Below are 15,000 nucleotides of genomic sequence, written 5' to 3' on the forward strand. Positions count from 1 at the left end.
TTCCTATAATTCCTAAATTTGACATTTTTGTTAATAAAGCATCATGGTTTACAGTGTCGAAAGCTTTTTCTAAATCTATACAGGCTAGTAATGCATATTTTTCTCTTTAATTGCGTTGTTTATGTGTGCGTCTATTACTTGTAGAGTATCTGTTGTACTTTTATTGGGTCTGAAACCTGTAAGGTCTTCATCTAATTTATTGTTTATTTCTAACCACCAATTTACTCTTTTTTGTTATTATTTTCGAAAATTTTCCCCAGGGGTTGTTATTCTACTAATAAATCTGTAAGATTTTGTTTCTGATGGATTTTTTCCAGGTTATTAATTGGATTTATTATCCATTTTGAATTCCTGTGGGTATCTCCTTTATTCCAGTAATGGTTTATTTCTTTTAATATTTTCTGTGTTATTTTTTGTGGAGCATATTTATAAAATTCGTAAGGAATTTCGTCTGGGCCATATGCTTTATTTCTTTTACTATTTCTTATTGCTGAAGTCAATTCATTAATTTTTATTTCTTTATTTAGATCCATGTTCTTTGTGAGATTTAATATTCTCTCTCTCTCTTCATCTGTCAGTATTTTCTTGGGGGTCTTATTTACTGTATTTTCGTATTCTTTTTTGAATAGTTTTAGTTTTTTCGGCATTTCCGATACTGGGAGGTTATTCTCTATTAATGGAAATTTTGTTATAATTGTTTTACCTGTTATTTTTTTGAAGAAATTCCATATTTTTTTTTGAGGAGTTTTGAAATCTAACGTGCTACAAAAATTTTCCCATGATTCTCTTTTCTCTCTTTCTATTATTTGTCTTGTTTTTATTACTAATATTTTATAATCTGTTTGATTTTCTTTGTTCGGTTTCTTCCCTCCATTTATTGAAAGCTCTATTTCTAAGTTTTATTATTTCATTGCATCTCTCATTCCACCATGGTTATTCGCTTTGTTTTATTGATATTTTTATCAAATTTAAACATTGTATTCCTGTTTTTCAAGATCTATGATTTCATTTAGGGACTTTACTTTTCTATATCTATGTCTGTCAATTTCCTCTGAAATTTATCCCAACCCTCTTCTGTGTAAATCCATTTTTTTTCTTTAGAATGAGTATCTTTTATTAATTTGCTATCTTTTATAATTATTGGAAGGTGGTCACTTCCTAAGTTAGGGCCTGTTTCTATTTCTAAGTGGGTTAGCGATGGTGTTGCTAATACCAGGTCTATAGTCGTTTCTTTTGCACTTTGAGGATCTATTCTTGTCGTTAAGCCTGGTGGTGTAATATAATTATATTATTTTGATAATGATTTCAAAAATACTTTTTCCTGTTTTGTTTGCCAATTTTGGATTAATTTTGGATTCCAACTCGTATGATGTGCGTTGAAATCTCCAATGATTATTTTTGGATCTTCAATTTGTTTTATGTAATGCTCTAGTTCTTCTGTTTTTAGATTGTTGCAAGGATTATACATCAATAGAACATTGAGCCATTTGTTTTTATAATTGATCTTTATTCCTATTGTTTCTATTCTATTGCTGTATCTATCATTTAATGCTATGGATTTGAATTGTAAGTCATTTTTAATACAAAAAGCTAATCCTCCCCCTATTTGATTTTCCCTATCTTTCCTGATTACTTGGTAATTTTGCAAGTTAAATTTATCTTTACATTTTAGCCATGTTTCGCAAATTCCTATTATATCCGGTTGTTCTTTGTTTAATAAGTAATTTAATTCTGTCTTTTTATTCTGGATTGATCTTATATTCCACAAGATTATTTTATTCATTGAAGTGTTTGATCAAGTTTTTAACTATTGGCATTATTTCTTTAATGGCATCTGTGATTATTTCTATCATTGATTTTTCTGAATTCATATTAGTTAGTACGTTTGTAATTATGTTGGCCATTTCTTTATTGTTTCTATCCATGAGAATTCTTTTGTTTTTGTTTGGTTTTCATTTTGTGATTTCATTTCTTTAATTGGGTTGGCAAAGTCCATGCTACTGGAGAATCATTTTGGAATGAGGGTTTAGTGGGTGATTGATTTGGGTTGTTTTGTTTTTCCCTTGAATATTCTTTACTTGTTTGTTTTGTTTTTTCTGGTGTGTCTGTTGTGTCATTTTGTTTGTTGTTTGTGTTTTGGGTCTTTGTTCTTTTGGGAGTTCTTTGTTCCAGAGTTAGACTCTGAGATTGGTTTGATGTTTGCGCATTTGTTATTGGTGTAGTCTGTTCTTTTGTTTGTGAGTTTGTTTTCTTTGTAACTTGTTGTTTGTTTATATTATTTGCTGTGGTCTGTTTAATTACTGGTGTAGATGGAATGGTTTCATTTACATTTTCCATTTGTATTGGTTTTAGTTCTTGGAACTGTCTTTTTATTTCTAAGTTGTTTGGTGTTATGTTTTTAATGTTTATTTTTTGTGCCTCTCTGTGTATTTTGCACATGTTTGTGTTTGGTGTATGATTTTCCTGGCAATAGAAACAAAATTCAGTATTTGTACACTCCTTGTAATTATGATCAAATTGACTACATTTACTGCAACGTTTTTTATTCTTACAAGTCATTATCCCATGGCCATATCTGAGACAGTTATAGCATTTTGGAATTGGGAAAGTATACTGATTCACTGAGTATGAGGTGTGCCCTATTGCAACTTTTTCTGGTAGAGGACCTTTAAAAGTTATTCTTAATGACTTTGTTTCTGTCCATTTGTTTTCATTATCTTTCTCTTTGTTTATTCTTTTAATTCTTATTATCTCTAAAATTTCAGAGTTTTTCCCACTGATTGTTCTTATTTTTTCTTTTATTTTCTCAGGGCTTAGGTCATTCTCAACTGGGAAGATGGTTCCGTAGGAACAGCCTATGTTCTTGCTGGAGGCTGGTTGTTTGCAAACAATTTTCCATTCTCCCAGATTCTGAATTTGATTAAGAGGTCTCAATTTGTTTATATCTTTGATCTCAAATCTAATAGCTTTCCCAGTTCCTAGTACTCTTAAGGAGTCTTCAATTATGTATTTTTGAAATTCAGATTTGTTTATGGATTCAGTTAATTTTATGGGATTGTTGAAATTCATTGTTTTTGATTCACCAGCTAAGCTTATAATGATAACATTTGGGTTATCTTGCCTGTTTACTGTTGGGTCTTCGGATGTGGTCGGTTGAGCTTCCGTGCTGCTCCTGCCGGTTTCGTGTTTTCTTGGATGCTTGGGATTTGGGTCTTGCTCGCTGTCACTGTTTTCTCTCGGTCTTCTGTTGGAATGGAAATCATAAATCATTTCATTTTGGGATCCAGGCTTTTCTCCTGGTTCTGGATTAGGTTCAGTGTCCATTAAAATTCTTATGTTCACTGCACTCAAAATTCAAAGTTATTTGGATGTTCACTTGGTGAAGGTTCGAACGGTTCTCATCGGAACTTCTGGAAGCGAGAATAAGAAGTCCTTTTGTTTATATCAGTAATGTGGGAGTAACGAGCCTAAGCTATTTCTAAATAATTGGGGGCTTAAACTATTTATGAATTTAAACGGTTCGAAATTTCATTAATATAAAAGATATGTATATATATATGTATATATATATATATATATATATATATATATATATATATATATATATAGAGAGAGAGAGAGAGAGAGAGAGAGAGACAGACAGACAGACAGACATTGTACATACAGACAGACAGACAGACGCAGAGAAAGACAGAGAGAGAGAGAGAGAGAGAGAGAGAGAGAGAGAGAGAGAGAGAGAGAGAGAGAGAGAGAGAGAGAGAGAGAGAGAGAGAGAGAGAGAGAGAGAGAGAGAGAGAGAGAGAGAGAGAGAGAGGGGGGGGGGGGGTAGATCGGTGACTACTTAAGGAGTTTATACCAAAACTTAATACCGCTACCGACGATGATATTCTTAATAAGAAAATAAGTTCTTCCACAAAAATACATTTTTATTACAATGTACCGCACTGCAATTGAGCTATGTAAAAGGCAATCAGTGCATTAGCAATCAACAACGCCATATGACTTTAAAAAATATGGATCCGGAAGACCTTATATGCGACTTCAATTCAATCGGTCATTGGGGCTAATGCCTCATTGTTTTCCCACTACGTTTCCACCCATGAAAGTCCGTCTTTGCCAGCCGTCAGACAGGCCCATGTTATTAGCTCATAACGACAGATCTTGCCGATTTGCCCAGTCTACGATTTCCTAAGTCGCCTCTCGGTCCTTCTACACTTAGGGTTGTCTCATATACTCATGGTTGTCTCTGACGGCCCAGAGTCATGGACTATCAAGACGTAAATCTTTGTGTGAATTCGATGCCCTCGCCGCAAGCACGTACCATCTGAAAAGGTTTCCTTGTATGACCTCTAAAGTTTTTGATCTTGGTCTAAAAGAGCTCCAGGTCTAGTGGTGGCGCCGCATTCCTAAATGCATCGAAAACAACCACTAGGGCCTCCTGGGAATATCATCAAAGTGAAGGTCAGTGACTTTGATTTGGCCAAGTGTTGCTCCACATTGACTTTGGATAACAGCTCTATTCATTAATTATCCAGTTGATGCAAATGCTCGAAAACGTTGATGCAAGAACACAGCCCTACCTACCTCCACTTTATAAGGGACTGATCGTAATCCAACAATCTTTGTTGGAATTCCTCAAAGTCTTAGGAGCTCCTAGACTGATCTACACACTGAGTCAAACATTTTGAGGTGTATATGTAGGTTGTAAGCAACCCACGACTGAACTCACGACGACGCACCACATTGACTCGAAGTGCAAGGATACAGTCTGTTGTGAACTTTCCAGGAATTAATGCAGATTGCTCCAGTATCTGCTGCTTTAGAAGGATGAGAGCCTAGTATGCTGAACAGTGTAATGCCGCGGTAAATACTGTAGTCTTAGCAATCGCCTATTGTCTTTGAGAAAAGGGATAACCATACCCAACATCGCGTCTAGGGAAACGGCACTGGACTGCTAGATGGCATGGATTACCAGCCTTTAGCATTTCAGCTGCGATGTTGTAGAGACTTGCTTATCTATCATTGAGTTTGGAGACGGCTTCCCTGACCTCTGCTGAAAGCACGCGGCCCAACTTTTTCCTAAACCAATGTGATATGTGATGACCTGAACATTATATTCGGCAGACTGTAGACGTCTGTGAAGGGTTTGCAGAGTTTTCTCAAGGGCTGGTAGGCAGTTCTTGACATGCCGTTCCTTTACCCCTCTCAAAAGTGTCCTGAGGTATAGGCTTAGGGATCGATGCAAATACACGGTCTGTCTAGTTGTAGGAGTTGTGAAACGATCAAAAACTGCCTCGGCAAATCTCCGGCCACACTTCTTCCCTCAGCCTGTCGAGGTGAAATACCGTGGGTAGTTACTGGAGAGATGGGGTCACTGAAGTGGACCCGAGGTGACCACCTTCAGGCTATGATCGGTACCACAAAACTCAGCACACAGATAAAACCTGAAATTCTGGAAGATTTAGATTAACAAAGGTGTGGTCGATCTCTCTGGTAAAATTTGTATCACTGTACCATGTCCAATGATGCAGGTTAGAGCCCTGGTATCAGAAGTCAATCTTCAATCTCTAGGACCGAGCACAGCCACGGGGAAAGAATCTATTATCATTACTGGTATCAGTTCCTGAGCCACTGGGACACAAAAACATCTTGTAGTCAGCTCGATCAAAACCAAATATAAATTAAAGTGACCCAAAGGGTATCTCGCCAAGGACAGCTTCGTCGTTAGGAGCATATTCAACAAAGAGAGACGTGAAGCCAAATGCATGCTCACTCTCACTACCATTATACGCTCATCGACTGCAATTGCCTCTATTGCTGAAACCAAACAAAAGGCTACTGCCCTTAGATCGTGACCACTGCTGCAGCCTGACCAGTAACAGATGTATGTACCTTCAGAAATCATGCAGTCGCCAGATCTCATCTTTGTGAGGGAAGCCACCTCATCTCTCTCCCACTTTAGTTCCCTTCAGTGCAAGGCTGTCCCTTTCCCAGCTTCTCCGTTTATTTGTAAAACTGCCAATAAGTTTCTCGGGGAGGCGGATTGGCAAGTCCTACCTCCCCAAAGTCTTCCATTAACCTCAGAGTCTCTTGGGCCTCCTGCTCCAGGGTCTATATGAGTACTTATATAGACCTTGTCCTGCTCCTCTAAGATCCTCCACAGTTTATCCTGGAACAACAAAGTACCCAGTTCCTGTGGATGGCCACGAGGTGCACTGTCTTGATGATGGAGAGGCTATGTACTGGCAAAAGAGGCTTACACACAGCTGCTCCCAACTACGATATTTATCATTAACCACACTAGCACGAATTATATTACTATCACCAGAATTTGGTTATATGTCTAATTAAACACGAGTATTAGTAGTGGTATCAGCAGTGCTATGGCTAAGGGTGTCTTGGAATGGCATGCAAAACTCCTGCAAAAAATCCTATTTTTGAACTGTGGCATTGTTAGGGAGGGGAAGTTTCTCCCGTCGTAATTTCCAATCGTATTACCATATCCGCATAAATTTTCTGCACACATTGTTTTATTGTATTAGAATATGACCAAGCACCTTTCTGTGGCATTAAAATGTCCCTTAGCTCCGCTAACTCAATGGAAATTACTGCTGTACTCAGTTGTGTTAACCGGGTGCCCACCCATTGTACATACCAGGCACGACTGCACACAAGAAAATGTATATCTATGAGGAAGATGAATGGAGTCACAGGATTATGCAAACTCAGTTGTGAGATGGTAGGAAATTGAAGCTGACCAGTATCATTTTATCTGAAGGAAGTGAGGGAAATAAGAAAAGACATTATATACATAATCGTGATTATTATTCATAGATAGAGAGAGGATCTTGAGGTTATAAATGACTCGCACTTGAAATGTGAATCCAACATACAGACTAAAATAAAGCTCGTCTTAATTTACTGATATGAGGGCATATTTAAATTCAGATTCAGAGGGATAGTAACTCTGCAACTATAATGTCACGAAAATTACCATATTTTTGTATTACAAAAACTAAGATATTAGCTACTTGTATAATTATGCCTTTACTATTCTTTATATAACTTAACTAACTCATTTTATACTGATTATCCCTTCCCTTTACATGTAAACACCAACTACACGTGAATCCCTTCGGTTCGTCATAGTGGGACCGTCTCTGGGACGTGATATAATCGTAGCAAAATGGACTCTTCAATAATAGAAGAAACCGAAACACCTATCACACCTACATTAAAGAAGAGGAAATGTTTAATTGGCGATGTACATCTAAAGCAAAATGCAAAAGCAGAACCTTTATTAGGTAAGTTAAAGCAAAATGCAAAAGCAGAATCTTTAGTAGGTAAGTTGTTCCAAAAACAGACTAACACACCAACGCTGCGAATTTTACAGCTGCAGAAATCTCGTTGAAAACTGTTATGCTGTGCAGACGTGGCTAAACATGAATGCTCTTGAATTTGGTGGCTTACTATATGTTTAATTCCTCTAAAGTAGTTTTATTCAAACCAACCACCTACAGTGATGATACTGACTGGTGTGAAGGGACATCATTGGGTTAAAATAAAAAAAATTACACCTAACGCCAAAAATTAAGAATCTGATCTTGCCATCAGATAGAACATAACATTCTATGACACTTCTATAGCATTTTCTTTGCAAACTAATGATAAGGGTAGTAGAGAGGATGTAAAACTAAAAAAATCCAGGCACTCCTTGACACATACCTTTCCAGTGGTGAGAAAAAATAATGTGAAATTGAGGAGAAAGTGTTGCAGTTGGCTATTACAAGACAATAGACACTAGCAACCAGTCTATTAGTGCCATTAAGATTTGTAATTGATATTCATGTGACAATAGAAGCTGGGCCTAAGGGAAGCCAGTTGAAATTCAAAATGGTTCCATCGTGGTTGGCTGTACATTAGGTGCTTTTTTGTCTTTAACATGCTGTCCTGGCAACAAGGAAAAAGTGGTGGATAGTGGTTGCAGTTCCCATAACAGTGACGACAAGAATGTGGATGATTCATAGGCTGACAGTTGATGCACTTGCCAGCACCCTACACATTATATTTGAGATTAAAGTAAAAAATTATAGGTGCCAGATCCAGATATTTGCCTGGTCTCTATCCTGCCAGAACATGTGAGGTGAAGGTTTTGCAGACCAGGAATTCTCGAACTCTGCAGTACCAGATTGGTCACTATATTGTTTAATAATTACTATAAATGCACTTCAGAATAACTAAATTACTGAAAGTTTTGCTTCGATCATTTGCTCTTACCCTGCAGTTTTCCTTACTTATCATACCCTCCCAGATATCTTGACTAATGCCATATCTGTGCTTTGTTTGTGAAAGAAATGAGTGCTAGATTCTGAATTTGACAAGCTTTCAGAAAAACATATTTTTCACCCAGAAATCAGTGTTAGGTATCATTTCCAAATTTACCAAACAATAATGCTATTAAATCATTACTACATTTTTAGATAGGCTGTGGCTATGTTTACTGTATTTTAATGTCTATTGACTTTTCAGGGAGTTCCAATTGCCTGTGCGCAGTGTGGAATTCCCGAACTCTGCTGTAATCAAAGAACCGGATCAGTCACTATATTGTCTAATGTAGCGGACTGTTCCCCCTCTGACCCCCTCCTGGGGTGGCTTCCGCCCCCAACCCCTGCCTAGGAAAACAAAGAACCCTCCACATAGTCATGATAGGAGAGAGCATTGAACAGACTTGGCATTGGGCACTCCCTCGTTTCAGTCCTGTGCTCAACCCTGCTGTAAGTAGAGTAAGAATTCCACACTGCGCATGCGTAACTGGAACTTCTGGAAAACTAGTCAGTACACATCGTATTACGTTAAAATAGTCCCATTGTTTTAGATCATTTTTGGAGAAATTTTAGTTTCATACTGCCATCCAATTTGGAATTATTATCATCAATGCTGTAATATGTGTGAATCTCTTGTAATTTTCCATTGAAAATAATATAATTGAAAGTATTGATATTGTTTACGAAGTGACCTGCGAAGTGACTTGCGTGTCAAATAACTTCATTATTTTTTATTTGTAGTTTGCAAGTATTATTTACTTTATAACAGATGACTGATGAAACTTAACCATTACCATAACCTTACCCTTCTGAGATTAAGTCCCTATTACTCCAGCCATTCCTGGGAAATTTACAAACATCGCTGCATGAACCAAAAAATCTTAATAACCTGAGGGTCTCTTCTTCTTTTAACGGTAGGTTCATGTCTGAGCCGCCGTGGTCACAGCATGACACTTAATTGTAGTTTTCATGTTGTGATGCTCTTGGAGTGAGTACGTGGTAGGGTCCCCAGTTCCTTTCCACGGAGAGTGCCGGTGTTACCTCGCAGTACAGGAGCCAAAACTAGGTTACTGGCCTGGCTCCTCCTCAGTCATTATGAAATTTTATCCAGGAATTTAGGATCTGTTCCCTGAATTAATTTTGAAGGTCTTTCTTGTTATACTAAAATGCCTGCCCTTTTTTTCCAATGAGATACTTATTTGTATCACCACTTACATTGCCATGATGGTCAGACCAATAACAAATATGCTTTGTGGCCAGTCACCCAGTTTAGGTTTAAGATTAACATTAAAAAATGCGAGGCACAGCTTCCCAACCATAACTTCACCATAGATGTATGTACCAACTGCCTAACCTTTAGGTTCATAACAGGCAATGTACTAACCGAAATCCTTCTTTGTTTTCATCCTTTTAATAAGGCCCAAGTCCCTTGTTTAAAGTATATATTTTCTTTATACAAGCCGATTTTTTCTTCATCATGAAGAAAAAATCGTATTTCCATATTGGGTTCTCCGTCCCCGGACCCCCACCCATTTGCCATGGAGTATCTGTCCTTTGTCATGTCACTTCTCTTCTTCTTCTTCTTCTTCTTCTTCTTCTTCTTCTTCTTCTTCTTCTTCTTCTTCTTCTTCTTCTTCTTCTCCTTCTCCTTCTCCTTCTCCTCTTCTCCTTCTCCTTCTCCTTCTCCTTCTCCTTCTCCTTCTCCTTCTCCTTCTCCTTCTCCTTCTCCTTCTCCTTCTCCTTCTCCTTCTCCTTCTTCTTTGCCTACACAGATTATTTCATGTATTACTGAGTGTAGTTTTTTTTCTTCAATTATTATTGTAGCATTAAATTTTCCTGTAAATGTATACAAAAGTATTACATGTTACACAACTTTCTTATTATCATCTTGCAAAGGAGATACCTTAGATGGTCATTAGAGGCGAAATTTACCTTGTACTACTTGGCTATAGGAAACTGAAACTACCTGTTTTTATTCATCAATTAAGGGTCTTTGCTTTTATAATCCACAGAGGTTGGAGGGGCTCCTGTAATGATAAGTTTGTATTATTCATGTATTATATACATTAAAATCACAGAAACTATATCTAAGTAAACAACTCTTTATTGTCATTGCTATAATACTAAGCATCATAGGCATCCACTGCTACAAATTTTATTAGTATCAGTGACATGGACTTAGTTAAGTTAGACTGAGGACTATCTACGTTAATTAAAGAGGATTTGAAATGTATTTAAGTAAAACATAGGCGATATGATCATAAGGAAAAATAGTTTCAAAAGTTAATGTGGAAGTTCTTATAGCAGTCATCCCTACTAATTTTATGACAAATTTTATTACATTTGCATTGTATAATTGCTGGTGTACATACTAGAAGCCCAGTAGGAAGATTCTTATGGGATGTGACAGCAGAATTGTATATATGTATGTATGACGCATCTGATTAGTAATGATAATTTAATTTTTTTTTTTTTTTTTTTTTTTTTTTTTTTTTTTTTTTTTTTTTTTTGTTTTTGTTGTGTGTGTGTGTGTGTGTGTGTGTGTGTGTGTGTGTGTGTGTGTGTGTGTGTGTGTGTGTGTGTGTGTGTTAGACACACAAACCTGTGAGTCACCATGTTACATTAGATAGTTACTTAAGCATATATGTTGATGCATAGTAAGTCTGGGGGCTACCCACTGGTATTTTATTCATTGACAAAACACTATAAAGATTGAGCTTTACATAGTGCTTGAAATTTCCCAGTTGGTCTTTGCTAGCTCTAAAATCCTTTTGTAGACTAATGTAGAAAAAAAAATCTAAGTGGAATATGATACCTCATCATCATGGGATGGTTGCCCATGGAATGTGCTTGATTTAATTGTAATCTGAAAACAAGTAGGCCTAGCTTAGTTATATTTTAAAATGGGTAGATTCTTTGTTACAGTACTTGTGGATTGTTTATGTTCTGCGTTTATCCATGTTCTTATATCTCCAAAATACAAAACTTTTGCTAGAATTTTTTTTTATTAGTGGTATTACTATTGCTTTTATTTATTTTTTTTATAATTATTATTTTTTTAACATTAATATATATATGTTATGCTTTTAATATTTCAAGATTTGCCATAAATATTTGTGTGTACCTGCTTAAATATATATATATATATATATATATATATATATATATATATATATATATATATATAGATATATATATATATATATATACACACACACACACACACACACACACAACACACACACACACACACACACACACACACGACACACACCCACACACAACACACACACATCACATACATACATCATACATACATACATACATACATACATGATACAGTAAATACATAATCATACATACATACATACGTATATATACATATATATACATATATATACATATATATACATATATATACATACACACATATATACACACATATATACACACATATATACACATATATACACATATACATATACATATACATATACATATACATATACATACACATACACATACACATACACATACTCCTTACACACACACACACACACACACAAAACACACACACACACACACACACACACACACACACACAACACACACACACACACACACACACATATAAAATATATATATATATATATATATATATAATATATATATATATATATATATAATTATATATATAATATGTATATATATATTATGTATATATATATATATATATATATATATTTATATATAGTATATATATTATATATATATATATATATATAATATTATATATATAGATATATATATATATATATATATATATAACATATATCTATATATTATATATTATATATCTAATATAATTATATATATATTAATTTTATATATATCTATATATATATTATATATATATATATATTTATATATATATATATATTATATATATATACATTATATATGTATATTTTATATTATATATGTATATTTTTTTTTTTTTTCTGTTGTTGTTGTTGCACAAGGATACATAGCCTCGAAAACACCCACTCATCCTACACTGAATCTTAAGCTGTTGTATTTGTATACACACTCAACCAAATAGCAGGAGCAGAGACTTAAAAATGCCTTGTAAGACTGGTTTCAATCACCTCATGATGGAATTAGGTCTGTTTAGTAAAGAAAGACAGTATAGAAGATTGCCAGTTGCATTCCATCTTAAATGATGCAGATAGCTTTAAACTAATTTCTTGATCTTTTTCTTGTACTTATTCTTGTTTTTCCTCTTTCTTTTCCTCTTCTTCTTTCTTTTCTTCTTAATTTTTTCAGGTGTAATTATGGCTTTATTGAAATACGCAGTATGCAGTGTATGTCATTATGCAATGCCATCAATCCATAACAACCATTTCATGATTTTATACCTTCCATTGTCAGAGGTTTAAGTTTTATAAATTTTATCACTGTATTAATGTAAGTAAAAAAAAAAAAATTTTTTTTTTTTTTTTGTATTTAACTGTAGAATTTAATTAGACAATTTTCTTTCAGTGTCTTTCTCCAATGGACAAGTGTTGGACAATGCTAATTTAAATGGAACATTGTACCAGAACATTTCTACAAGCAAGCGTCGCACAAGGCAAAGAGTTTTTGTTGTTGATACTCCAAAGATGAGATATGCTGGAAAAAATTTTGGTTTAACAGCTGGCATGACTTCAAAGGAATCAGTCTTCATTGGAGTCTTGGACAAAAACACTGGTGTGTGTGTGGATTATATTTTCTGTCTTAGAATTCAGGTATAATGTAAATTTTTCTTCAGATAAATAGAGTATTTAAGCTTTTGTGTAAAAGTGTTTAACAGATAAGTGTGGTATTTATGCTTTTGCAGAATTTTCAGTGAATATTCATTATCGTAAAAAAGAGAAAAAAAAATATATTTTTTTATATAAAAAAGGACCATTAGTCATTCCACATAATTAGAATTAGGCTTTTTAAGGTTCAGCAATGTTAGAAACTCATCACAGATAGAGATGTGTTGAGAGAGTAACAACATATCATGATGTTACCTGTACATATTTTAAACAGGAAAAATGGAGCTTGTGGAAACAAGTTCATTCTTACTTCATCCAGTTCTTGAAGACATCAAGTCAACAAACCGTCACCTAAAAGACTCCGTTCACTCTCTGACATTTCATGAAAAGCAGGAGCAGGTTGTAACTTCCTTTGGAACTAAGAAAGCTAAGCAGTATGTCAATAGACGTAAACAATATCAGGTAATTTCTAGACAGTTGTTGTTGGTGTTCTTGTGTATACGGTTCTTACCAGTATTACCATCAGTATTGAGAGAATGTAATTATGAGTTATTTTAAAGGTAGTAAAGTTATGAATGCCTTAAATTTTAATGATAATTACTGATTAATTCAATTATTTGAATATATTTTTTTTCAAATTTGCACTCATAACCTATCCCACTGTGAACTAGAGGGATCAATATGTGTCCTTGTAATAATATTGATAAAAAAAAAAAAAAAAAAAAAAAAAAAAAAAAAAAAAAATAATATATATATATATATATATATATAAAATATATATATATATATATATATATATATATATATATATATATATATATATATATATATATATATTTATACGCACACATACTAATAATCATCAATTCCCAGCCCAGGATAGTTTTCCTCTTTTCTTCTGATCAATATTGAATCTAATGAAAAGTAGCATTTCTCTTTGTCCATTTTACAAGTGAATAAGTATCAGTAAAAAAAATATAGATGTGATATATTCTTTTCCTCAAGCTTATAACTTTATTGAAGTCTAGATATGTCACTGGTGTAGAGAATCAGACACAACAAATTTGATTTATTTATTATGTTTTTGTTTATTAATTTCATCTTTTTATTTTTAGTAGTGTAGGAATTGAAACTAATGTAGCCTCACATATTTCTTGTTCAGTAGCTTTCTTGCTTAATGACTGTTGTGATTTTTATTTTCTGGGTTCATATCTATAAACCTCGCTATATAAAAAAAAGTACAAAAATATGATGCTTTGCAAACATATTTGATATCAAATAATAAAAGCAGTTCTTGTTAAAAAAAGAATGAAAAAGGAAAAACTTTCTGACTACAGTTCAGAAAACAAAATGTATTTATGTATACCAAAGAGCTTCCTCAAGCACTCAAGATGAAATTGTCCTTTCAGGTAAACACTGAGGATATGGCAGTTGCAATTGACCAAGCTGCTTCTGCTGTTGATTTGAAATCTGAAGACTTAGAACATGGTGCGGAGGAGAAGAATCCCTTACTTTCTATTTTACCAGAATGTGATAGAGATGTGAGTATTAATGGCATCTTGTTCAAGGACAAAATGCTCTTCAGTGTTGATAATGTGGCAGACAAATACACAAAATAAATTTCTTGAAAGGTAAAGAGTAGGCTCATCTTTTTCCTCATCTTTCAATAAACCTATTTTGTGTTTAGATGGTTTGTCTGCTGTCTTGTCATAGTGTTCTCCAACCTTTCCAGTGATCATTGTTATTGAAATGAAGGAAAAAATTGGTTGAAAAGTTAGCTGACTAAACTTTTCCTCCCTTCTTTTGCCCTCAGGCTTTGAACATTGAGGATGTATACAAGCTTGAAATAATTGCTCCAGACTACTTCCTTTGTA

The 15,000-nt window shown here is 34.3% G+C and overlaps 1 protein-coding gene across 1 annotated transcript in view; it reads left to right on the top strand.

The window, feature by feature from the left end:
- Window positions 1-7,104: 7,104 nt before the first annotated feature.
- The window catches only part of LOC119572323 (DNA-directed RNA polymerase I subunit RPA49-like), a 21,357-nt gene continuing 13,461 nt past the window's right edge, over window positions 7,105-15,000 (top strand). Inside the window, exons 1-5 of the mRNA XM_037919360.1 lie at window positions 7,105-7,304; window positions 12,867-13,073; window positions 13,401-13,588; window positions 14,536-14,667; window positions 14,940-15,000. The exon at window positions 14,940-15,000 is cut by the window's right edge and continues 52 nt beyond it. Coding sequence (XP_037775288.1) covers window positions 7,187-7,304; window positions 12,867-13,073; window positions 13,401-13,588; window positions 14,536-14,667; window positions 14,940-15,000 — 706 coding nt within the window. The 5' untranslated portion in view covers window positions 7,105-7,186. The remainder of the gene's footprint in view (window positions 7,305-12,866; window positions 13,074-13,400; window positions 13,589-14,535; window positions 14,668-14,939) is intronic.

The sequence above is a fragment of the Penaeus monodon genome, chromosome 4 (assembly GCF_015228065.2).
Source record: "Penaeus monodon isolate SGIC_2016 chromosome 4, NSTDA_Pmon_1, whole genome shotgun sequence".
Taxonomy (NCBI): Eukaryota; Metazoa; Arthropoda; class Malacostraca; order Decapoda; family Penaeidae; genus Penaeus; species Penaeus monodon.